At 54.9% G+C, this 26487-nt stretch overlaps 2 protein-coding genes across 2 annotated transcripts; both read right to left on the minus strand.

Annotated features, from left to right (window-relative positions):
• Positions 1-2299: 2299 nt before the first annotated feature.
• DECR2 (2,4-dienoyl-CoA reductase 2) lies at positions 2300-16653 on the minus strand. Its single transcript, XM_080830180.1, has 9 exons — positions 16395-16653; positions 9254-9322; positions 8050-8101; positions 7352-7487; positions 5850-5974; positions 5681-5774; positions 5374-5478; positions 4682-4899; positions 2300-3565 (listed from the first exon to the last, which is right to left on the minus strand). Exons 1-8 carry the CDS (start codon positions 16472-16474, stop codon positions 4682-4684), a joined length of 879 nt encoding a protein of 292 aa, XP_080686306.1. The 5' UTR covers positions 16475-16653; the 3' UTR covers positions 2300-3565.
• A 1848-nt stretch (positions 16654-18501) lies between these two features.
• Positions 18502-22021, minus strand: NME4 (NME/NM23 nucleoside diphosphate kinase 4). Its single transcript, XM_080831059.1, has 5 exons — positions 21871-22021; positions 20171-20304; positions 19814-19915; positions 19590-19702; positions 18502-19042 (listed from the first exon to the last, which is right to left on the minus strand). The coding sequence occupies exons 1-5, from the start codon at positions 21959-21961 to the stop codon at positions 18919-18921; spliced, it is 564 nt and encodes a 187-aa protein (XP_080687185.1). The 5' UTR covers positions 21962-22021; the 3' UTR covers positions 18502-18918.
• Between the last annotated feature and the right edge of the window lie 4466 nt (positions 22022-26487).

A 26487-nucleotide genomic window follows, 5' to 3' on the forward strand; every position in this document is an offset into this window, starting at 1 on the left:
GCAGGAAAGACCCTCTGTGGGGGGAGGGGACAAGGTGAACGACCAGAGCGACCGGAGACGGACACCAGGACAGCAATGCGTGGCACAAGTCCGGCAGGGGGGAGACCAGCATTAGTGCCTGGGCCTTTCCAGGGTGACACAAGGACAAAGCTAACACATGCCAGCCGAGGGCGAATTTCACCAAGCTACCACGAGACAGGAGGAGTGAGCAGAGAGAAACTCCCCAAACTAGCCGTCCTTAGTTTAGACAATTTTAAGGGTTCCTTGGCTCTCTGACAGGCAAAGGCAAACACACCCAGCTGTCCAGGGCACCATACTGACGTCTCAGGGGCGACCCGCGCGGTTCACGACGCCAGAGGGCGGACAAGCTGGAAGGTGCTCGTTTATCCCATCAGCCGCCGAGGCCCGCCGCGCTTTGCAAACTGTGCATCGGCTCCCAGGCGCTGGTGAGATGCGGGAGAGGCTGGAGGGCGGCAGCCTCCTGGTGGTGGGCAGCCCTCTGCCTCGGCTGGGGTTTTCTGGGGCTCACCCGCTGAAGGGGGAGCTCAGGGTTGGAAGGCCTGTCGACCGGCTTCCGAAGCTCAGGCTTCAGAAAACTCTGACAATCACCCTCCCTTTCAGAGAAGCCGGCATTCCCTCCGGGAATCTAGAGACGGCCTGTGTGAAAGGGGAGAAGAAACTACTTCTCTGCCAGCCGCCACGGAGCCAGAGTGCCCCAATGGGACGCCGGTACCCCCGCCGGTCCCCTCGCCAGCCCGTCCCGGAGGCCCACCAGCCTCACCACCAGGCCCGGGGGTGCCTCCACTGGTGCCTGTGAGCAAGGAGGCCCCAGCAGCTGCCCTAGACCCAAGGGACAGCCGGGCTGGTGCAGGAAACCAAATAGAGAGGACCTATCTCGCAGCCAACTGAGCATCACAGGCGAGCCATTGTTTCTGGGTACTTCCGGAAGAGACTGGCATTTGATCTGGTAACCTGAAGACAGCCATCAGCAGTGCGGGTGGCACCGCCAATGCCATCGGCTGATGGCCCCAGGAGAATGGAAAGGCAGAGAAAGGGCGATGCCACCCCCCCCCCGCTTGGGCTGGGATATCCCCCCCCCTCCCCCGGCTTGGGCTGGGATGCCCATCTTTTCTTGCCAGAGCGCCTGCTTCTCAGACCATGGGCCACCAGTGGCTCTCCTGCGTCTGCAGCTTGCAGATGGACATGGAAGGACTTCTTGGACTCCACAGTCACGGAGCCAATCCTTATGACAAGCCTCTTCACATCTACCCACCCATCTCCTGCTGGTTCTGTTTCTCTGGAGAAGCTGACTGAGGCAGTCATCAAAGTCTGCTTTCCAGCCTCGGTCCTCCTGGAACAAAGCCACCGTGGGGTCCCAGAAGGTGGCCTTGCTTAAGCAGACCCCTCGTGGGACCAGGTTTTTACCTCGACTGTGAGACCCAAGCTTCACAGGCCCCAGAGCATGTCCGGCACGATGCCCCCGGCCGCCCCCAGGGCCTTGCTCAGGGAAAGGCGGCAGCCCAACCTGGCAGCTCTGACAACAGCCTCTCTCTCACCGGCCAACCTCCCCAGTCACCACTCTCTCTGCTTTGGTCTTCCACGCAGGAGCTTGAGAAGGACCCGTTTGTCTGCCTTGCTGCTGGGCTCAATGCCCGTTCTGGTCTCCGGGACGAGAAGCACCTTTATTTTATTATTTTTAGTGGGCTCCATGCCTAGCACGAAGCTCCATGTGGGACTTGAACTCAGGACCCTGAGATCAAGAGTTGGACGCCAAGTGACCGAGCCCCCCAGGCAACCCGTGAAGCACGTTTAAGTACCAAGGGCAGGGGACCCCCCTCTGCCAGGGGGTCTCTCAGCTGCCATCCTTCCCCCTGCATCTCGAAGGCAGGGAGGGTCTCTTTCCACAGAATGAAGGGCCTGGGACAGGGGACGCGTGAGCATGGCGTCTGGGGCACGGGGCTCAGGCTCGTCCTCCAATGGAAACCGCCTGGGGGCAGACCAGGACCTCGTGGGGCCATGTAGCCCCCTTGGAGACGGGGCTGGTCGGAGCACACCCCGCCCCCGGGGAAAGCAGACAGTCGCCCCGTGCTGCAGGCTGGGCTCTACCTGCCGGGGAACAGGGCCTTCAAGGACTAGGTGGGAAGAGGTTTCTAAACTCACAGAAAAAAGACGGGAAGGAAGCGTCCCCATCTTGAAATGACTAGGTCACACTGGTGATCCCTTTAAAGCATCTTCCTTTTCCTTCTACAAACTTTCCCAAAGTCCAGTGAATTGTCTCACAGTAAAAAGAGTGTGTTTTAGGGACATGCATTTTTTTTAAATATTTTATTTCTTTATTTGACAGAGAGAGAGATCACAAGGAGGCAGAGAGGCAGGCAGAGAGAGGGAGAGAGGAGGAAGCAGGCTCCCCGCTGAGCAGAGCCCGACGTGGGGCTCAATTCCTGCTAAGCACAGAGTCCGATTCGGGACTCCATCCCAGGACCCTGGGACCATGACCTGAGCAGAAGGCAGAGGCTTTAGCCCACTGAGCCACCCAGGTGCCCCTAGGGACATGCATTTAATGGCACAACGCAAACTGGTGGTACAGACAGGAAGGAGGGCACCACGTGCCCAGCCAGACCACAGCTCGGAGCACCTCCCGTACAAGGGCACCTCAGGGCTTCTAACAAACAGCACAGAAAACAAATCCTAGGGCCCAAGGGGTTCCCTTAGGTCCTGGCATGAATGGCAAAGAGTGATCATCAAAGGAACAAATGAGAGGCTAGAATTTTCGGACCCCTCTGGGCCAATGAGAGGGTGCTGGTGACAACAATGGCCAGCTGGAGGGCCTAGAAAGTCAGGCCCTGAATGGCACAGAACTCAATCCCCTGGGATATCCCAGCAAAGGACAGACTCCAGGGCAGGTGGGGGGACAACCCAGTCCATGTCACCAACGGCTGAGAGGGATGGGTGGCCCCAGCCAGGGGATCCCATGGTAGCCCAACACCCTGGCGAGGAGATTCAGGATGCCAGGCCTGGGGCGGGAGGGAGCAAACATGCCTCTCCAGCCTCCCTGGTCTGGCTTCCCCTGGTGGAGTACGATCCCCAAGCGGGAGAGCAAGGAAGGGGAGACGGGGGCCTGGAACACCCTGCTTTCTGCAGCCAGGCCGTAGGGCCACCACAGGGCCCCCAGGGGACACGGGCAGGAAGACAACAAAGGCCTCCCAGGCCGAGGCGAGGCAGGGCAGTGGGGGGGCAGCCACAGACCGCAGGCCGGCTCCCGAGGAGTTCCAGAATGTCCCAGTGCCCCTGACAGACATCCACAGGGTGCAGGCAGCCGAGCAGGGGCCTCGCTGCCTGATCGCTCCCACCTGAGCACAGGAGACGGGGCTGTGGGGAGGGAATGTGGACACAGCAGAGCTCCCAGAGGACGGGCCAGTGTCCGGCTGAGATGCTGCTGAGACTGTCCGGTGTGGCGGTGGGAGGCAGTCCCGCGAGGAGCACGGCAGGAGCCGTCCCAGAAGTCCTCGGGAGACGGCGGACCAGCTTCCTTCAGAACACTTCCTTTGCTTCAGGCGTCCAGGGCCTGTCAGAAGTTACAGCAGACGCCAAGGTCACAGGGGCAGACCGAGGGGCGCCAGCTTCTGCCTCCTACACTCGCCCTGGACAGCACCCCGGAGGGGCCAGTCGAGAGTAGGAAGAATGCTGCGGGTCCCCCTCAGCGCCCGGAGAGGGTGGCGGGCAGCCGGGCCCCATGCACCTCTGGGTGGCGGTGGTATGGGGGAAGCGGGGGACAGACACCGTCATCCCTTCTGCAGTCTCCCAGAGCTCCCCAAGATGAGTGTTCCTCATCCCAGTGACTAGGGGCCAGCCTGGGGCCCACACCCTCCCGCTGCCTGGCCACCCACATGCCATGGGCCCTGAGAACGTGTCTGCCTGCAACCAAACCGCAGGGGGCTTCCGAAGCCGGGACTTCTCAGCATCACCTGTGTCCGCCAACAGACGCGCCTCCGGGAAAGCCTGCTCCAACCACGGCTCCGTGGTGTGACCCTATGCTGCGAGCCTCTGGGTGTCCCTCCACCACACCCACCCCAGAGACAGGACGGGGGCCGGCCACGGCCCTACAGCCACCAGCCCACACCGGGAACCCAAGAGGCTTGGGGGACAGAGGAGCTCAGAGCGACCCAACCACGTCCTCAGCCTTCTCCCGAGGAACCCGCTGCTCAGAGAAGTAGGGTCCGTGGGCCTCACAGGCTGGCCCCGGCACAGGGTTAGGGGGAGAGACGCGGAAGGTGGAGAGCAATGGCGACCCCCTTCCTCATGGCCCAGCGGGCCCTCGGGCCTCCACAGGGGGTCACCAGTGGAGATCCCAAGAAGAGGGGTTCCCATCCCCGGCAGGCAAGCCATGCCTGTCCTGACCTGCAGGGAGACCTGAGGTCTGGGGTGCAGCTCCACTGGGCCGGGCCCCCCCAGCACCACTCATCTGTTCAAGAAGCCCCTCCCCAGCCCTGCCCTCCATACAGTTCGGTCTGTTGGGGCAGCCAAAACCCGAAAGTGCCCAAAACAGTACTAAAAATAGACCCAAGGGATTCAGGGGAGACACATCAGGGCCCAAAACAGGGAACATCAGCCCAACGGATGGGAGTTTCAGGAAGGGGCCCAGGGACAGAGTGACCCCCAGAAGGTGAGGGCAGCACATCACCTAGAGCTTAGCAGAGAAGGACGCGAAATCTGCCAGCAACTGGAGGTCGTTGGGGAACGTCAGCCATGCCCCGCCGTCAACCACCAGCACGGCGCCCGTCACGTAGGATGCCAAGGGGCTGGCCAGGAACAGCGCACCGTGGGCGACCTCTGTCTTGTCGCCCAGCCTCTGCAGGGGGATAGCCAGAGTCTTCGTGCCGGCACTGGCCTGGGAGCCGACTGGAAGGGCAGAAGGAGGCTCAGCCCCGTGAGCCCTAGGCCCCAAGCCCTCCGCTCTCCTCTGCCCAGCTCTCCCTAAAGCACCCCCGGGAGCACTGGGGGCGCTGTCAGCCCTGCCCCGGCAGAGCGGGAAGGCAAGGTCGGGCCGCGGCCGCGGGGCCAGCGCACGGCTCTGACGCACACTCCGTCGAGGTCCCGGGAGCCCTAATGGGTGCCCCTCTTTGTGTCTGGCTCACGTATAGAGGCCAGAGGCTCTGCGGCCTCTATCTCCAAAGAGCAGCTGCCCACGTCTGGCCGACCACTAGTCTCTCACAGGCGAGCTCCCCAAGAACAGCCAAGCCTTGGCTTGAAGACCACGTCTTTGCCGGCCCTGGGAGCCATGAGGAAGTGGTCCTTCACTTGGGCCTGTCCCAGCCGGGTGGGAGAGGGTCCCGTGGAGGCACTGTGGGGCATGGGGCTCCCCAAGGGGCTTACCCAGCCGCCGGAAGCCCTCTGTGCCACTGATGGGGCCAGGGGCGAGGCTGTTGACACGGATGTTCCGGGGACCCCACTCCACGGCCAAGTGCCGTGTCATCGCATCTGCAGAGAAGACATACATGAAGGGAGACACAGGGCTGTTTCACTTTCCGGGATGGCTCAGCGGTGAGCCGGGGCTCAGGGCCACACCGCCCCACTGCCCACCGCTGGGCCTAGCTTCACTAGGACACTACTGGCTTCCAGGGACAGGCAGGGGAGGGACCCAAGGGAGCCCAGGCAAGCAGAGCAGAGGGGGTGCCCGTACCCACAGCCGCCTTGGCCGAGCCTGCATGCACTTGAAGCACCTGCCCCCGGGTCCCCAGGGTCGCAGTGATGTTCACGATCACCCCTCCGTGGTCCTGTAACACAAGGGGGCGTGCACTGAGTGGATGGCCAGAGGATACGGCTCCCGGACAGAAGGGACACTCACTCACCCTGAAGAACTTCTCATAAAGCACACGAGATACGTTGAAGGTGCCCAAGGTGTCGATGTCCATCACGGTCTTGAAGGCGTTGCAGGACAGCGCGCCGGCAGGGCACAGGAAGTTTCCAGCCGCGCCTGCGGGACGCAAGAAGACAGCGGCTGGCGTCCTGGCCCCGGGCAGTTAGGACACACGGGCCCTCAGCGTGGTCCAGGCTGGACAGGGAAGGGGCCTGAGCACTCGGGTAACCTCTTGGAGGACGGGGCAGGATGGATATCATGGGTTGAATTATGTCCCTCAGAAACACATGCTGAGGGGGCGCCCAGTCGATTAAGCATCTGACTCGATTTCAGCTCAGCTGTGAGACTGAGCCCCGGGTCGGAGCACGGAGCCTCCCTAAGACTCTCTCTCCTCCCTACGTCTAAAGATAATAATAATAATAGTAGTAGTGATAGGAGTGGCAAGTCTGCTTCCCCCTGTCCCTCAGCTCCCCTCCCTGCTCATGCATGCACGCCCCCTCTCTCTCCGCGATAAATAAGATCTTTAAATAACAACAACAACAATCATAATAGTTTCGACACACACGCTAAAATTCGAATCCCTGGTGTGTGTGAATGTAACCTTATTTGGAAATAGGATCTTTGCAGATGCAATCGAGTCAAGAGAGGTCACCCAGGGTCAGGGGCCTAAATCCAAGGCCTGGTGTCCTCCTAAGAAGAGCAGAAAAGACACAGACGCATGGGGGAGGCCACGCAGAGAGGCCCCAAGCCAGGGAGTGCCGAGGACTGCCAGCAACACCAGAAGTTGAGAGAAAGGCCCGGGACAGACCCTGCCCAGGACCCTCCAACACCTTGGTTTTGGATTTGTGCCCTCACAAGAATGAGAGAACATGTTTCTCCTGTTTTAAGCTACTCAGCTCGTAGTGCCTTGTTAGCTACAGGAAACCAACACAACCTATGTTTTTACAAGGGAATTTCAGGGCGCCTGAGTGGCTCAGTGGGTTAAACCACTGCCTTCGGCTCAGGTCATGGTCTCAGGGTCCTGGAATCGAGCCCCATGTTGGGCTCTCGGCCTGCCTCTCTGCCTGCTTGTGACCTCTCTGTCAAATAAATAAATAAAATCTTTAAAAAAAAAGGGGGGGGGAATTTCAGCAAAGAGTGAACCTTGGTGGTTAGTAGCATGGACCCCACTGGGACATCAACTCCAGCGGACGCTGTCCACACCAGGGGGCGCTGTGGGTGCGGACACGCGGAATTCTAGGTACCAGCTGCTCTAGTTCCCTGTAAATCTAAAACTCGACTAAACAAATTGTCCATTTCTTCTTTTTTCTTTTTTAAAGGGAGAATTTTGGGCCATGAGAGTGCTCTGACTCCTAGGATCTCCACTTGGGCCGTGACCGCACTGACCCAGACAGAGCCTGGGACCTGGAACAGGAGTTCTGAGGCCCCTGAGCAGAGAGGTCTGGTACTGCCCACCCATGAGGAGCCCCTGGGCGTCACCCAGCAGCCACTCACAGTTGACAAGAATGTCAATCTTCCCGAACTCCCTCAGTGCCTGGTCAACAGCAGCTGTGATGGCAGGGAAAGCCCGAACGTCCAGAGATAAAGGGAGACACCGCTGGCCGGTGGCAGCAACCAGCTTTCTGGCAGCCTAGGAGCCAGACAGAAAGAGAGGTGGGCAGCAGCCCAGTGGCTTCTGAACCTGATGAGGGTGATGTGGCCAGATGAGGCTGGAAAGCCAGGGTTTGCTGCTCGACCCCACTTTGGGAAGGCATAGCTGGCAAGTGGCCACTCTGTGGGGCCACAGCCCGTAGGGGCCACTCTCCCCCTCTCCCTGGGATTCTCCTTCCCTATTACCCTCCAGGCCACTGGTCCCTGGGCACGGGTCAACGACAGCTCCAGGTGACTTGTGGACCCTGCCCAGAGACCAGCTGTGGCACAGCGAGAGTCTCCTCCCAGGTGGACGTGACAGGCAAACCACCCTCAAAACCTTTATGGGCTGAGAGCCCTCTCGGAGCCACAGAACCACCCACCCAACCACAGAGCCTCCTCCCAACAAGGAGACGTTGTAAGAATCTGGGGTATCCCTGGGAGGCACTTGCACTGAAGCTGCCTGTTTGCTGGGGGAGCAGGTTTTGGTGTCACCATCTTCTGGGCTTCAAGACCTCCCAGAGCCACCCGTGGATGTGGTGGACACAGGAGAGACCCCTCACCTTCGACACTCTTGGAAGGCTTCTGCTGGCGATGACCGTGTGGCAACCATGCCTGCAAAGCCAGAGGGCAGGCGTGAGGGGGGGCAAGGTGCCGGAGGGCAGGCGTGAGAGCACCAAGGTGCCAGGGACACACCCAGGTGGCCTCGCGCCGACTGCTCTAGGCGGAGCTCCTTTCCCCCAGGGATCTCAGGCTGAAGCACCAGCCCAGGGCCAAAGGCACAGCCTGCAGAGAGCACAGGGGCTTGAATGAAGCTGAGTGGTGCCCACCCTGGGGTCTGTTGTCTGGGTCTCTCTGGCATGGGGTAGCCCAGCGCCGCAGAGCTGTGGGCCCTGCCCCCAGCAGCACCTGCACAGCACTGCAGCAGCTGGGAGCCTCAGATGCGCAGCCCAGGCTTCTGCGTGGGGCCTGCTGGGTCCCCCTGGCCTCTCGCTGAGGTTGGAGTGAAGGACAGGGAGGGCCCATTCCAAGGCCAGGGTACCCTCCCTGCCTCACCTCCTGACAAACTCAGTCTCACAGGAAGGCCAGTAGCTACCACCTGCTAAGCAGATCCCACCTAACCCGAGAAAAAACCCTCAGCACAGCTGGCCACACTCTACTCAGAGAAGCAACATGCACAAAGCCACCAGCTTGGAAAATGAATTCACCTGCGACAGGTGAATCCCCATATCTCATCTAGTGAGACCTACCCCTCTGGTATGAAACATGGGGGCCGGAGGAAACTGGGAAGGGGTCACTAGGATATCAACAGGCTTTCTCTTTCCCCCAACCCAATCTAACTCTGGCCCTTTCCTGGGTGGGGGTCACAAGCAGTTGACATGGACATAAGCTCACAAATCTCATGTCTCAAGAGACACTGTGCTCTGCACACTGCTGGGGTCAACTTGGCTCACCTCAACCCTGGCCTGGAAAAACCCCAGGGAGCCTGGCAGTAGAGTTACCTCAACCTGTTGAACCCTTCCTCTTTGTACAAGTGGGGGTGCTGAGGCCAGAGCCATAGTCTCAACTAATCTCTAGGAGGAGACCCCAGAGTCCTGCCTCCTCCGGGAAAGCATGTGAACCCGTTCAGATGCTCTCTGATAGCCTATTGCCTAGAGCAGTTCCTACCACCCAGTAACATCTTGCCTGGGGATGCAGCAGAGTCCATGCAAGGTGGAGTGAGTTTCAGGGGGTAGGAAAACACGGAGGACACAGAGGAGAGCTCACCGCATAAAAATCTCAGCAATCCGGAACCCGATCCCAGAGCCACCACCTGTGATGAAGGCCACTTTGTCCCTAAGAAAACAGGAGACGCTTTAAAGAGATAGATCCCGGGGCGCTTGGGTGGCTCAGTGGGTTAAAGCCTCTGCCTTCAGCTCAGGTCGTGATCCTAGGGTCCTGGGATCGAGCCCCATGTCGGGCTCTCTGCTCAGCAGCGAGCCTGCTTCCCCGCCCCCTCTCTCTCTGCCTGCCTCTCTACCTACTTGTGATCTCTGTTTGTCAAATAAATAAATAAAATCTTCAAAAAAAATTAAAAATAAAAAAATAAAGAGATAGATCCCTACTTTTCTAATAAATGGACCAAAACACACACAGGGTCCAGTGTATTGCTCAGCTCTCTACACCTGTCTGATTATATTCTCTTTTTCTGATTTTGGGTCTCTTGATTTATTTAACGTATATTTCTCTGAGATCATTCTTAGCATTTTAGCATTGTGTTTTCTCCTTCATCTATTCTTCTCTGGACAGAAAAACAAGACAGAAAAACTAGACAGAAAAACTCACCTCAAAAAAGAGAACAAGAGGCAGTGCTGACTGCCAGGACCTAATCAGCATGGGCATCAGAAGACGCCAGAATGAGCGTTCAGAATAGCAATTGTAAAGATACCAGCCGGGCTAGAAACAAGCGAAGATACTACAGAATCCCTTTCTGGAGAAATGAAAGAACTAAAATCTAAACAAGTCAAAATCAAAAAGGCTATTAATGAGATGCAACCAAAAATGGAGGCTCTAACTGCTAGGATAAATGAGGCAGAGGAGAGAATCAGTGACGCAGAAGACAAAATGATGGCGAATGCAGGAACTGAGAGAAAGAGATAAACAGCTACTGGACCACAAAGGGAGACTTTGAGAGGTAAGGGACACCATAAAGCAAAACAATATTGGAATAATTGGGATCCCAGATGAAGAAGAAGAGAGAGAGGGACAGCAGGTACACTGGAGCAAATTATAGCTCCCAATGTCCCAATGTCCCAATCTTGCGAAGGAAACCAACATTCGAGTCCAGGAGGCAGGGAAGCCCCCCCTCAAAATCAATAAAAGTAAGTCAACATCTGCGGAAAGCAGCTCAGGACAAGAGGGAGAAACCTACAAGGGTAGAAACATTAGATTGGCAGCAGACCTATCCATAGAGACCTGGCAGGCCAGAAAGGACTGGCATGACCTATTCAGGACTAAATGAGAAAAATACGCAGCCAAGAATACTTTATCCAGCTAGGCTGTCATTCAGAATAGAAGTTGTGATCAAAACCTTCCTGGACAAACAGAAACTTAAAGAATTTATGATCACCAAACCAGCCCTACAAGAAATATTAAAGAGGATCCTTTGAGCAAAGGGAGAGCTCAAAAGTGACAAAGACCAGAAAGGATCAGAGGCAATCTACAGGAACAGCAACTGTACAAGTAATACAATGGCGCTGAAGCCATATCTTTCAATAATTACTCTGAATGTAAATGGACTAAATGCTCCAATCAAAAGGGGATATCAGATTGAATAAAAAAAAAAAAAAGAAAAAAAGAAAAACCCGCAAGACCCATCCATATGCTGTCTACAAGACACTCATTTTAGACCCAAAGACACCTCCAGATTGAAAGTGAGGGGGCGGGAAACAATTTACCATGCTAATGGACATCAAAAGAAAGCTTGGGTAGCAATCCTTCTATCAGATAAATTAGATTTTAAACCAAAAACTATAATGATAGATGAGGAAGGACACTGTATCATGCTTAGAGGGTCTGTCCAACAAGAAGATCTAACAGTTTTAAATATTTATGCCCCTAACATGGGAGCAGCTAATGATATAAGCCAATTAATAACAAAATTAAAGAAACATATTGATAGCAATACAATAATAATAGGGGACTTTAACACCCCCTCACTGTAATGAACAGATCATCTAATCAGAAGATCAACCAGGAAACAAGGGCTTTAAATCACACATTTGGACCAGATGGACATCACAGATATATTCAGAGCATTCCATCCCAAACAGCAGAATACACATTCTTCTCTAGTGCACATGGAACATTCCCCAGAATAGATCACGTCCTGGGTCACAAATCAGGTCTCAACTGGTACCAAAAGATTGGGATCATTCCCTGCATATTTTCAGACCACAATGCTCTGAAGCTGGAACTCAATCACAAGAGGAAATTTGGAAAGAACCCAAATACATGGAGGCTAAAGCGCACCCTACTGAAGAATGAATGGGTCAACCAGGAAATTAAGGAAGAACTGAAAAATTCATGGAAACAAATGAAAATGAAAACACAACTGTTCAAAACCTTTGGAATACAGCAAAGGCAGTCCCAAGAGGAAAATATATAGGGATACAAGCCTTTCTCAAGAAACAAGAAAGATCTCAAATACACAACCAACCCTACAACTAAAGGAGCTGGAGAAAGAACAACAAAGAAAGCCTAAAGCCAACAGGAGAAGAGAAATAATAAAGATCAGAGCAGAAATCAATGAAATAGAAACCAAAAGAACAGTAGAACAGATCACGAAACCAGTTCTTTGGGAAACCAAAGAACCAGTTCTTTGAAAGAATTAAAAGATTGAACAGCCCCTGGCCAGACTTGTCAATAAGAAAAGAGAACGGACCCAAATAAATGAAATCACGAATGAAAGAGGAGAGACGACACCCAGCACCAAAGAAATACAAACGATTATAAGAACATATTATGAGCAACTGTACGCTAACATATTAGTCAATGTGGAAGAGCTGGATGCATTCCCAGAAACAGAAACAACCAAAACTGAACCGGGAAGAAAAGGAAACCTGAAGGGGCCCACAGTCAGCAGGGACATTGAAGCAGTCGTCAAAAACCCCCCAGGAGGGGCGCCTGGCTGGCTCAGTGGGTTAAGCCTCTACTCAAGTCATGACCTCAGGGTCCTTGGATCGAGCCCCGCATCGGGCTCTCTGCTCGGCGGAGAGACTGCTTCCCCCTCTCTCTCTGTCAAATAAATAAATAAAAATCTTAATAAAAAAATAAATAAAAGGATGATTCACCACGACCAACTGGGATTTATTCCAGGGCTGCAAGAGTGGTTCGAAATTCGCAAATCAATCAATGTGATGCAATACATTAATAAAAGAAAGAACAAGAACCACATGATACTCTCAATAAATGCCAAAAAAGCATTTGACAAAGTACAGCATCCTTTCCTGATCAAAACTCTTCACAGTGTAGGGAGAGAGGGGACATACCTCAGTATCATCAAAGCCATCTATGAAAAACCCACCGCGAATATCATTCTCAAGGGGGAAAAACTGACAGCTTTTTCCTCTAAGGTCAGGAACACAGCAGGGATGTCCACCATCATCACTGCTGTTCAACATAGCACTAGAAGTCCTAGCCTCAGCAATCAGACAACAAAAAGAAATTAAAGGCATCCAAATCGGTAAAGAAAAAGTCAAACTCTCACTCTTTGCAGATGATATGATACTCTATGTGGAAAATCCAAAAGATTCCACTCCAAATCTGCTAGAACTTGTACAGGAAGTCAGTAAAGTGTCAGGATATAAAATCAATGCACAGAAGTCATTTGCATTTCTATACACCAACAGCAAGACAGAAGAAAGAGAAATTAAGGAGTCAATCTCATTTACAATTGCACCCAAAACCATAAGATACCTAGGAATAAACCTAATCAAAGAGGCAAAGAGTCTGTATTCAGAAAACTATAAGGTACTCATGAAAGAAATTGAGGAAAACACAAAGAAATGGAAAAATGTTCCACGCTCATGAACTGGAAGAACAAATATTGTGAAAATGTCTGTGCTACCTAAACCAATCTACACATTTAATGCAACCCCTATCAAAATTCCATCAATTTTTTTCAAATAAATGGAACAAATAACCCTAAAATTTATATAGAACCAGAAAAGACCTCGAATAATCAGAGGAATGTTGAAAAAGAAAACCAAAGTTAGCGGCATCACAATTCCAGACCTCAAGCTCTATTACAAAGCTGTCATCATCAAGACAGCATGGTACCGGCACAAAAACAGACACACAGATCAATGGAATGAAATAGAGAGGCCAGAAATAGACCCTCAACTCTACGGCCAACTAATCTTCAACAAAGCAGGAAAGAATGTCCCATGGAAAAAAGACAGTCTCTTCAACAAATGGTGTTGGGAAAATTGGACAGCCACATGCAGAAGAATGAAACTGGACCATTTCCTTACACCACATGCAAAAATAGACTCAAAATGGATGAAAGACCTCAATGTGAGACAAGAAACCATCAAAATCCTTGAGAACACAGGCAGCAACCTCTTCGACCTCAGCCGCAGCAACTTCTTCCTAAAAACATCGCCAAAGGCAAGGGAAGCAAGGGCCAAAATGAACTATTGGGACTTCACCAAGATCAAAAGCTTTTGGACACCAAAGAAAACAGTCCAAAAAACCAAAAGACAGCCAACAAAATGGGAGGAGATATTTGCAAACGTCTTTTTTTTTTTTTTAAAGATTTTATTTATTTATTTGACAGCGAGATCACAAGTAGGCAGAGAGGCAGGCAGAGAGAGAGGGGGAAGCAGGCTCCCTGCTGAGCAGAGAGCCCAATGCAGGGCTTGATCCCAGAACCCTGGGATCATGACCTGAGCCGAAGGCAGAGGCTTATCCCATTGAGCCACCCAGGTGCCCCAATATTTGCAATAGTCTTATCAGATAAAGGGTTAGTATCCAGAATCTATAAAGAACTTATCGCAGATGCCTAGGTGCTTCCGTTGGTTAAGCATCTGCCTTTGCTCAGGTAATGATCCCAGAGTCCTGGGACTGAGCCTGGCAGGCATCAGACTCCTTGCTCAGCAGGGAGTCTGCTTCTCCCTCTGCTGGCCACTCACCCTGCTCGTGCACTCGCACTCTCTCTCCGACAATTTAAAAAAAGAAAGAAAGAAAGAAACTAACTCTAAGAACAAATAATCCAACCAAGAAATAGGCAGAAAACACGAACAGACATTTCTCTACAGAAGACATACAAATGCTCAAAAGACATGAAAAAATGCTCCACATCACTCGCCATCAGAGAAATACAAACCAAAACCACCAGGAAACCATACCTCACACCAGTCAGAATGGCTAAAATTAGCAAATCAAGAAATGACACATGCTGGCGAGGATGCAGAGAAAGGGAAACCCTCCTATCCTGTTGGTGGGAATGCAAGCTGGTGCAGCCACTCTGGAGAACAGCATGGAGCTTCCTCAAAAGGTGAAAAAACAGAGCTATCCTACGACCCAGCAATCGCACTCCTGGATATTTACCCCAAAAATACAAATGTAGTGACCTGAAGGGGCACCTCCTCCCCAGTGTTTATAGCAGCAATGTCCACAATAGCCAAAGTATGGAAAGAGCCCAGATGTCCACATACATACAATGGAATATTACACAGCCATCAAAAAATGAAATCCCTATGTCATTAATTACCATAAATATAAGTGGCATAATATTCCACTAAAAAACAAAGATTTCCAGGGCACCTGGGTGACTCAGTTGGTTAAGCAACTGCCTTCAGCTCAGGTCATGATCCTGGGGTCCTGGGATCAAGGCCCGAGTTAGACTCCCTGCTCCTTGGGAAGCCTGCTTCTCCCTCTCCCTCCACCAGCTGCTCCCCTTGCTTGTGCCCTGTATCAAGTAAATAAATAAATAATCTAAAAAATAAAAATAAAAAACAAAGACTTCCACGCTGGTTTTAAATACGTGGGGCGCCTGGGTGGCTCAGTCAGTTAAGCTTCTGACTCTTGATTTTGGCTCAGGTCATGATCTCAGGGTTGTGTGTGGGGAGTCTGCACGAGATTCTCGCCTTTTCCTTCTGCCTGCCCCACCCCTGTTCATGCGTGCACACACACGCATGTGTGCGCTGTCTAAAATAACTAAATCTTTAAAATACATGTGTATATTTAATAAAAAATTGAAATCTTGGGGCGCCTGGGTGGCTCAGTGGGTTGAGCCTCTGCCTTTGGCTCAGGTCATGATCCCAGGGCTCTCTGCTCAGCCGGGAGTCTGCTTTCCTCTCTCTCTCTGCCTGCCTCTCTGCCTACTTGTGATCTCGCTGTCAAATAAATAAATAAAATCTTTAAAAAAAAAAAAAAAGGAATCTTCTATTTGCAACAACGTGGATGGAACTAGAGAGTATTACGGTAAGTGAAGTAAGTCCGTCAAAGATAATGACCATATGATCTCACTAACAGGTGGAATTTAAGAAACAAAACAGGATCATGGGGAAGAGAAGGAAAAACAGAACAAGAGAAACTCAGAGAGGGAGACAACCCATGAGAGCCTCTTAACTATAGTAAAGAAACCGAGGGCTGCTGGAGGGGAGGCTGGTGGGCGGATGGGGCATCCGGACGATGGACAGAGAAGGCAGATGATTCAATGAGCACTGGGAGTTTTATGAGACTGACTGATCCCTGATCTCTACTTCTGAAACCAATCATACACTCTATGTTCATTAACTGAATTTAAATTTAAAAAGATAAGTTACTCGAAATTTTTTAAAATTTAAAATTTAAAAAAATAAAAAGGAACAGTCAGAATAAAAACCGTGAAATTAAAAAAGAGAGCGCGAGCGCGAGCGATCCCTGCAGACCCGGGGCGCGAGGAAGCCCGCGGCTCTCGGAAGCTCCTGACCGTCCCCTGCGCCCTCCCACCGGCCCAGCTGCTGGCCGGGAACCGGGTGGCGCCGTAAGGCAGCACGACGCCCTCAAGCCCGCATCCCCGGCTTCTGGGCCTCCGTGGAAAACGGTCTCATCGCCAACAGCTCGGCTCGGAGAGTTACGAGCCGCCGGGCGCCTCAGGGCTCGGCGGCGGAGCCAGCCTGCGTCCCAGGTCCCGAGTTCAAGCCCGCGCGGCGCACGGAGCCTGGCCGGAGCGCGGCATCAAGTCCTCCGCAGAGCGCGGCTCCGCGGACAGACGAGCGCCCCGCCACGGCCCCCCCGACGCCGACACGCGACGCGGCCGACAGAGCGAAGCGGCGCAGAGCACCTGCGTCCCACGCCCCGCCGCACGCCCGCGGCGCCCGCGCCACCTCCGCAGAGGCCGCCCCGGCCGCCGCCCCGGGGCCCCCACCCCCGCCCTCACCGGAGCAGGTCGGGGCAGAAGCGATGGCGGTACTCGGGGAGACACTCGTCCTCGCTGACGTCGGGCGGCGGCTGGGCCATGGCGCTCGGTGCGCGCGGCGGGCGGCGAGGACGGCTGGGACCGGCCCGGTCGGGAACCCGAGCGCCCCCGACACCCGTCACGCTGGCCTGCCGTCAGCCCCTCCAGCGGCGAGGGACCGAAGTCCAGGAGGCAGCGCGCGGCGTCCGACCGCCCCGCCCGCCCCGCCCGCCCCGCCCCCAGCACCGCCCCGCCCCCAGCACCGCCTCTTCCGCCCAGGACGCCCCGCCCACGGCGCCCGACGGCCCCGCCCGCCCCGCCCACAGCCTCCTCCTCTGCCGCCCAGGACGCCGCGCCTATGGCGCCCGACGACTCCGCCCGCCCCGCCCACAGCCACCTCCTCTTCCGCCCAGGACGCCCCGCCCACGGCGCCTAACCACCCCGCCCGCCCCGCCCACATCCCCCTCGTCTTCCGCTCAGGGCGTCCGCCCACGGCGTCCGAAGGCCCCGCCCACAGACTCCTCCTGTTCCTCCCCGGACGCTCCGATAGCACCGCCTGCAGCCACCTCCTCTTCCGCCCAGGACGTCCCGCCACAGCCACCTCCGCTTCCGCTCAGGACGCCCCGCCTACGATGTCCGAAGGCCCCGCCCACAGCCACCGCCTCTTCCGCCCAGGACGCCCCGCCCACGGCGCCCGACGGCCCCGCCCGCCCCGCCCACAGCCTCCTCCTCTGCCGCCCAGGACGCCCCGCCCACGGCGTCCGTCCGCCCCGCGAGCCCCCCCACCTCCTCTTCCGCCCAGGACGCCCCGCCGATGGCGCCCGAGGACGAGCCCCGCCCGTAGCTGCCTCCTGTTCATCCTAGGACACCCCGCTAGCCCCGCCCACAGCCTCCTCTCTTCCCCCCAGGACGCCCCGCCCACGGTGCCCCAAGGCCCCCCCGCCAGCCCCGCCCACAGCCGCCTGCTGTTCCTCCCGGGACGCCGCTCCCGCAGAGGCCGACCGCCTGCTAGCCACGCCCACAGCGGCCGTGGCTCCTCCCAGGATCTTTCGGTCTCCGCGGCGGCGCGGCCCGCGAGCACGGGAGGTGGGTGGCGACGCGCGCAGGCGCAGTGTGGCGGGGGCGGCCCCTAGGCGGGGACCGCTTGAGCGGGCTGCGGGACTTCTGCGTCCGAGTCTTTGACAAGCTTGGGTGTCCGTTCGGGGCTGGGAGCCAGCGGGGCACGGCGACACGAGGGCTGAAGGTGGCGCGCTCGCGTGCCCGCTCTGCGTGTGAGACACCCGGGGGGGGCGCCTGCGCGGCTCACGGGGTTAAGCGACTCCTTCGGCTCGGGTCGTGATCCGAGTCCCGGGATGGAGCCCCGCATCGGGCTCTGCTCCGCGGGCGTCTGCTTGCCCCCCGGGCCTTCTCCCCTCTCTCGCTCTCACGCTCTCAAATTAAATCTTAAAACACCACCCCCACCTGGGGGGGGCACCCCCTTCACTGTTGCATAAACGCGACAGAGCAGGAGCGAGGAGACTGCGGCCCGGGAAAGCCACGGTCACTGAGGACAGCCTTCCCCTCGCGCAGCCAACCCCGGTGCCGGTTCCCAGGACGTCCGTTTCCTGACCCATTAGGAAGGTCTGGGCACGTCGTCCGTGCCATCACGCGCAGGCACGGGTGGCGACGGGGCCTGCGAACCCGGGATCAGGGCATCCTTTGTAAAGGTGTAAGAGTAAGTGAGGACCAAGGCGGCTCAGCGGGTGTAACGATATGCAAGGTCCAGTACCTGAGACAAGGGACCGGGGACACATCTGAGGTCCCGGGTGTGGTGTGCAGTATGTAATGCCAACGTGAGAACAAGCAGACATAGGCAGCTCCAGTCAGTCTCCACCATACGAGGCCATGAAAGGCCTTCTGCCCTGGGGGTGGTTTTAGTGGGCGCCTCCAGTTCTGCCCAAGGCGGCAGCTCCGCATTCAGCATGATCCGATGAACGAGGGCTGGGGCAGCACCAGTTCTGGGACTCGGCTTGGTTCCCCTGCATTTCAGGCTGGAGGTCTTTGGACCTCACCTGTCTGATACATTCAACAAAATTATTGACCCCCTGCTGGTGTGTGAGAGTAAGCTTTATTTCTACTCTCAAACTCTTACAACACTGCATAAAGTCCTCATCCCTACCTCAGAGATGGCAAAAACTGTAATAATCAACCCCCCCCAACACACACACAACACAGTGAATTTTAATGTCCCACCCACCTTTTGGGGAAGGGAGGTTACACGACACACTTTTGAAGACGCCCTGAAGGTTGTCTGACACTGGTCCAGAAAGTGGATCTCTTACTGGCTTAGGATACTAAAAGGCACATAAAGTTGGTTGCTCAACCCCTCTGGGCTGGGGTGGGGCAGAAGGTAGACTGGGAGGTGTTCTGGGGCCAACGGGCAAACCATGGTGTGCGCTCAAGTCTGGGACGACAGAGGTAGCTGATCCTGGGCGTCTGCCGGGGTGGCCGACGGCAGCCTGAGTGCTCACGGTGGGTAGATGCCGCTCTGGTGGCCTTCGTCTGCCCAGTCCACCAGCTCACTGCTCTGAAACCATAGCTGGATCTCCCGCTGGGCCCCCTCCACGGAGTCGCTGGCATGGATGACGTTCCTGTGCCAGAGGACAGGCAGCAGAGGTAAGGTACAGACCTCAGCGTGCACCTCGGGGATCCCGAGACTACCTGCTCGTCCCCTACCGTCAAGAAGAGCGAGCCCAGCATTGCACAGAGTGGCCAGCAAGAGCAGGGTTGGAAGACTGCTTCCAGCCTGACCTTGGCCTCTTACCCACAATCTCATGACCAGCCCAGACCATTTCCGGAGCCTCACGTTCCCACCAGCTGTCCCGTGCCAGCCCCTCAGGGTGTCTGGCCCGACAGTCAGGTAACAGGAAACGATGGCGGAGTACACACACAACACATAGAGAATGCTCTATCATCTCCTGTGTGCAAAGGGCTTTGAAAAAACTCTTCTAGCAAACATTAGGTGTGTGTGACATCCCAGCATCAAAAGTCTCTTGTGGCTTTACTGTGGCCCAGCAAGATCCCCAGGTCCCACGGATCTGCCTTAGGGGCAGACAACCACCCACACTCGGGCCCTCCTCAACCCTGAGGAGCTGGCCCATCAGCTCCGGTGGCGTGAGTGTGTCAGGGCGCCCGGACCTGCTGATGTGGATGCTGAAGTCCCCCCTGATGGTGCCAGGGGCAGCCTCAGCGGAGTCGGTGTGTCCTATCATGGCCCTTGAGGAGCCGACCACGTTGGGACCTTCCCAGACCTGCAGCACAGAGATAAAGGAGGTTGGGAGCGGTGCGGACCACCAAGGACTTGGCAGCTCTGGGCTCAGCCCAGGGCCCTCCACCCTTTCCACCGCCCATGCCCGCCATACCATGGCCACCACGGGGCCGGAGGTCATGTAGCTGATGAGGGCCGGGTAGAAAGGCTTCCTCTGCAGGTCATGGTAGTGCTCAGCAAGGACTCTCTCTGGCGCCTGGGTGCATTGGAGCAAGATGGGAGAGGAGCCCCCGGGCACTGGGGCAGTGGCCATGGTGTGCTGACCTTAGGGCACTTTGCAAATAACACCTACATGGCCTGGCACACCAGCAGCCACCTCCCCACCCCTCCCCTGCTACTGCCGACACCATACTCCTCCAGATACAGGGCGGAAATATGAAGGGCTGAGGTCCACGAGAAGTCCCCCACCCCAGTCCCATCAAGGACACCCATGGGTCGAGAGCCCTGGTACCTGCAGCATCTTCATCCCCACCAGCTTGAAGCCCCTCCTCTCAAAGCGCTGGATCACGTCCCCAACAAGCCGCCGCTGTACCCCATCTGGCTTCACGGCAACCAGGGTCCGCTCCCGTGTCCAGGAGGACCCTCCTTTAGAAGAAGGGGAATCAGTTGCCTCACCCTTTCACATCTCCCTGAGCCCTGAATCCCAGGCCATGGCCCAGGTATCATCAGAGCAGCCCTGGAGGGGAGAAGCACAGGGTCCACAAGCCAACAAATGCCCAGCAGGACTCTGCCTTTCAGGGACCGACAGGACAGTGGGCCCCGGGGTGCTTCCAGGCTGGTGGGAGGGGCCGGGGCACGCACAATGGATCCCATGTCCCTGAGAAGGCATCTTCAAGACCTGGGGAGCCACAGCTCGGGCCACTGGCCACACAGAGGCCCAGAGATGCCACACAGGAAAGAAAGCACCGTTGCCGGCCATGCTTTTGACCCCTGTCCTTTGGAGGGAGGGCGCAGCGTCTGATGTCCCAGCCTGCCGCACCAGGAGAACCCAAGGCAGGCTCATCTTGTGGGTCTGAGGTGAAGGGATGGCAGGGAACCAGGCAGTAGTGAGGGGCACTCTCCCAACCACGTGGGCCACACACAACAGGACGAAAGAGAGCTAGGGACCGAGACGCGGGGTGGAGGGCTTCCTGTCTGAAGTGGGGGACTCTAGAGGGCTCCTCTGCTCACAGCCTCACTGGCCCGACGAACTCGATGCCGCTGGAGGCCTTCGAGGGAGGCGGCTTCCAGGCTCATGTAGAGGACTGACCCTGGCCCAGCCCTTCTGTTCTCCAGGGGACTCCGCCAGGGGGACGGAGGCGTCATCACCCCTTACAGGCCCCGGCCACAGAGTTCCGCTAACCCTCAGCCCTGGGTCGAGGGTCAAACGTGCTTTTGAGAGGAGCCTGCACCCTGGGTGTCCTGCAGAGTCCTGCTCCGGGGGACAGCCGACTGGAAAACCAACGACAGAGTCGGGGCAGGCCAGTGTCCCTGGGGGTGTCTGCAGCTGCCCTTTCCCATCCCATAACGTGTGCTGGGCCTGGACAGCAGGCAGTGGGCGCCCCCACTTCACTTCAAGACTGAAGGAAGCCCACTGCAGGAAGCCCCCCCGGGGAGACTGGTTTGTGCCCCTAAAGCCCAGTGTCTAGGGGCTGGGGAGCCTGGCCTGCCGCCAGCTGGCTTGTCCGCTGGAAGGTGGCAGTTCACTCCCTCCAGCTTTGGGAACACCGAGACATCCGGCTCTCAGGGAGCACCCCGTGGGCCGCAGTTAGGGGGAGAACCGGCTACAGATACGGGCCAGAGCGAGTTAGGTCCAGCAGAAAACGCCCCGAGGGCAGCGGCTCCGCGGGGAGCGCTCATCTGCTCACAATGTCCCCCGCAGCAGCCCCAGTACGCGGGGACCCTCACCCCCCCTGCTGTGGCCACCAGGCCTCCTGCTCCGGAGCCCGCAGGGGACCCTGCCCCCGAGCAACCTGGGGCGGTGGGCGGATGGTGGGCGGGGGGTGGGGGGCAGCGGGAGGTGGGGAAAGACGCGCAGGGCGCCCCCGGCCCGCCCGGCGAGACCCCGAGGCCATCTACAGAGGCCAGGCAGCCTCGGTTCGCACGCGCGCCAACAAAGGCCGGGCTACGCCCCCCGCCCGCCTCCCCCTCGGCCGGTCGCGGGCCACTCACCCGAGCTGGGGCGTGTGAGCAGTCTCGGGCCCGGGGCCCGCGGACCGCTCAGCAGCCCCGGCAGCGCGGCGCGCCCCAAGAGGCCGCCCATGACCCCCGGCCCGCGGGCCGCTGGCTGAGCGCAGAAAGAGCGCGGGCGACTGAGCCCCGCGGGAGAAAGGGCGGAGCGGAGGGAGAGGGCGGGGCGGGAGGGCAGGGGAGGGCGGGGCGGAGGGAGAGGGCGGGGCGGAGGGAGAGGGCGGGGCGGGAGGGCAGGGGAGGGCGGGGCGGAGGGAGAGGGCGGGGCGGAGGGAGAGGGCGGGGCGGGAGGGCAGGGGAGGGCGGGGCGGAGGGAGAGGGCGGGGCGGAGGGAGAGGGCGGGGCGGGAGGGCAGGGGAGGGCGGGGCGGAGGGAGAGGGAGAGGGAGGGGCGGGAGGGCAGGGGAGGGCGGGGCGAGACGGGGAGGGTGGGGTGGAGGGAAGAGGGGGCGGGGTTTAGAAACAGGTACCCTATTATAACACCGTCCGGTTAGTAATGGTGGCCAGCTTCTTTTCTGAAAGATTTTATTTTTATTTATTTATCTACTTGACAGAGAGTGAGAGAGCACAAGCAGGGGGAGCGGGGGGGGGGTGAGAAGCGGACTCCCCACTGAGCAGGGAGCCCGATGTGGGACTTGATCCCAGGATCCTGGATCATGACCCGAGCGGAAGGCAGGCACTTAACCATCTGAGCCACCCAGGCGTCCCCAGCTTGTTTTCTAAATAGGAGATCTGCTTGGTGTTAGGAAGTGAGTTTTTGAAAAATCATATGTGCCTTTTGATGCTACTGTGAATAGAAACGTTTTCTTAATTTTATTTTTGATTGTTCTTTGAAAGTATAAAAATACAATTGGGGGCGCCTGGGTGGCTCAGTGGGTTAAGCCTCTGCCTTCGGCTCAGATCATGATCTCAGGGTCCTGCGATCGAGCCCCGAATCGGGATCTCTGCTCGGCGGGGAGCCTGCTTCCCCTCTCTCTGCCTGCCTCTCTGCCTACCTGTGATCTCTGTCTGTCAGATAAATAAATAAAATCTTTTAAAAATAATAAAAAATAAACAAAAACACAATTGACCTTTGTGTGTTAAACTCTTATCCAGCAATTTTGCTGAGCTCATTTATTAGTTCCAGTAGTTTTTTAGTGGATTTCTTAGGATTTATTGTGCACGAAATTATGTCATATGGGCCTAGAGATTGTTATTTCTTCCTTCCCAATCTGGATGCCTTTTATTTCATTTTCTTAATTGATCATTCTGGCTAGAATCTCCAGTAAAGTATTGAATACAAGTAGCCATCTTCTTCCACTGGCTTAAGATGGGGTGTTAGGTTATTGCTTTGTGACTGCTTACCTTAAAAATCAAACAGTCCTGGGGCACCTGCATGGCTCTGTCGCTTAAGGATCTGACTCTCGGTTTTGGCTCAGGTCATGATCCTGGGGTCAGGGAATCCAGCGCAGAGCACCGCATGCAGAGTCTGCCGAAGTTTCGCTCTCTCCCTCTGCTCCTCGTCTGGCTCCTGCACGTGAGCGCCCTCTCTATCTCTAAAATAAAATGAATAAATAAAATCTTTAAAAAAGAAAGAAGTTTCAGGCAGATGAAAGACTGAAATACAAAAGGCAAATCTATAAAGCTTTCAGATGATGGGAAAATATATTCACAGTTTTCTGTGGGGAAGAATTTCTTGAGGCACAATAAGCACTAATTATAAAGGAAAAGATTGACAAAGTCTACTCTATTAAAATTAAGAACATCATAAAAAACACCATGAAGATACCAGACGAGCCAAAATTCAAACACTGATGACACCAAATGCTGGCAAGCGTGTGAGCGATGGGAGCTCCCATTCATTACTGCTGAGGCTGCAAAATGGAGCTGTCACTCCGAAGCCAGGTTGGCAGTTTCCTAGAAAACTAAACATGTGATCCAGCAGCCGTGCTCCTCAGTGTTTATTCAAATGAGTTGAAAATGTATGTACAGGGGCGCCTGGGTGGCTCAGCGGGTTAAAGCCTCTGCCTTCGGCTCAGGTCATGATCCCAGGGTCCTGGGATCGAGCCCCATATAGGGATCTCTGCCCAGCGGGGAGCCTGCTTCCCCCTCTCTCTCTGCCTGCCTCTCTGCCTACTTGTGATTTCTGTCACATAAATAAATAAAATCTTAAAAAAAAAAAAGAAAATGTATGTACACAAAAATGTGCACCTGTGTATCTGTAGCAGCATTACTCATAACTGCCCAACTCGGAAGCAACCAAACGTCCTTCCGCAGGTGTCTGGATGAACAGTGTGACCGCATCCCTGCAATGGGATACTATTCAGTAATTACATGTGTGAGATACCGAGCCGCAAAAAAGACACGGAGGAAGGGTAAATGCCTATTACTCGATGAAAGAGAAAATGCCTATTACTCGATGAAAGAAGCCTATCTGAAAAGGTTATGTGACATTCCAGAAAAGACAAAGCTATGGGGACAGTTAAAAAAAAAAAAAGACAATCAGTAATTGTTAGGGACTGGGGGAGTAGGAGGGGTGTGGGCAGGTTTTTAAGGTCACGAAACAATTCTGTGTGACACTACAATGGCAGATAGATGTCATTACACGTTTGTCAAATCCAGAATGTATAACACCAAGAGTGAACCCCAGCGAAATTCGTGGACTTTGGCAAACAATATTGTCAGCGTAGCTTCACTGATCGTAACAATGTAGCACATGGCCCAGGTGGAATGTGGATAGTGAGTGAGGCTGTGCACATCTGGGTGCGAAGGAGGTATGGGCACTCCATACTTTCTGCTTAACTTTACTGTGAATCTGAAACTTCTCTAAAAAAAAACAAAAGCTACTCAAAAACACACACAAACCATGAAGAAAGAAAAAAGACAAAATCACAGAATGGGAAAGAATGTTTCCAGCACCCAAAACCTATACAGGTCTAGGGTCTTATTTCCAGAAGTCGGTGAGTAAAGGACCAATAACTCCGTGGTACGGCAGACAAATACTTGAGGTTTCTCTTCTCCAGAGAAATCCAAACAGCCAAGAAACACACACAGAGGGGCTCGGCTTCAGGACCGATCACAGAAATGCAAGCCAAGCCACACTAAAAATCCTGAAGTTTGGGGCACCTGTTGTGACTCTTGCTCTCAGATCAGGCGATGATCTCAGGGTTGTGGGACGGAGCCCCACATCGGGCTCTGCGCTCAGCAGGGGGTCTCCTTGAGGTTCTCTTTCCCTCTCCCCCCACCCCGACTCGCCCTCTCTCTCTCAAAATAAATAAATACAATCCTGAGAAAAAAATTCTGAAGTCTGAAAATTCCAACTATTAGCGAGATTGTGGACCAAGCAAATTCATGTACGGCTAGTTAGACTCTCAACTGACAAAACCCACCTTTGGTAAACAGTTTGGAATCATCAAGAAAGTGAAAAATCAACCTACAAAATGGAAGGAAATGTTGGGAAATCATATATTTCAGAAGGGTCTTTTTAAAAAGATTTTATTTATTTATTTTTGTTAGAGAGAGAGCTCAAGCAAGGGGACCAGCAGGCAGAGGGAGAGTCAGGCTCCCAGCTGAGCAAGGAGCCCGATGTGGGACTCCATCCCAGAACTCTGGGATCGTGACCTGAGCCAAAGGCAGACACTTAACCAACTGAGCCACCCAGGCGCCCCCCAAGGGTCTTTTTTTGAAAAAAATTTTATTTATTTATTTGAGAGAGAGCTAGGACAAGCAGGGGGAGGGGTAGAGGCAGAGGGAGAAGCAGGCTCCCCACTGAGCAGGGGGCCGATCCCAGGACTCTGACATCACGACCTAAGCTGAAGGCAGACGCTTAACCGTGCACCCCAGGGAATGTCACTTTCAAGACTTGCTTACCAAAAGATATAAATGTAGTGATCCGAAGGGGTACCCGCACCCCAATGTTTCCAGCAGCAACGTCCACAATAGCCAAAGTATGGAAGAGTCCAGATGTCCATCGACAGATGAATGGATAAAAACAGATGTGAGATACACACACACACACACACACACACACACACACACACACACACACACACAATGGAGTACTATGCAGCCATCAAAATGAAATCTTGCCATTTGCAATGATGTGGATGGAACTAGAGGGTATTATGCTGAGTGAAATAAGTCCATCAGAGCAAAAAAAAAAAAAACCCAACTATCATATGATCTCTCTGATATGTGGAATTTAAGAAATAAGGCAGAGGAGCATAGGGGAAGAGAGGAAAAAGTGAAAGATGAAACGAGAGAGGGAGATGAACCATAAGAAACTCTTAATCATAGGAAATTAAGGGGTTCTGGAGGGGAGGAGGGTGGAGGGATGGGGACGTTGGGGAGGGCACGTGATGTAATGAACACTGGGTATTTTTTAAGACTGAGGAATCACAGATCTGTACCCCTGAAACACATAATACATGTTAATTAATTGAATTTAAATTTTTAAAAAATCCTCAAAAACAAAAACACCCACTTGCTTACCAAAGACCCTGAATGGGGACTTAAGCTACTGCACTCTTTTTTTTTTTTTTAAGATTTTATTTATTTATTTGACAGAGAGAGATCACAAGTAGACAGAGCAGCAGGCAGAGAGAGAGGGAAGCAGGCTGAC

This window comes from Martes martes (genome assembly GCF_963455335.1).
Source record: "Martes martes genome assembly, chromosome: 18".
Taxonomy (NCBI): domain Eukaryota; kingdom Metazoa; phylum Chordata; class Mammalia; order Carnivora; family Mustelidae; genus Martes; species Martes martes.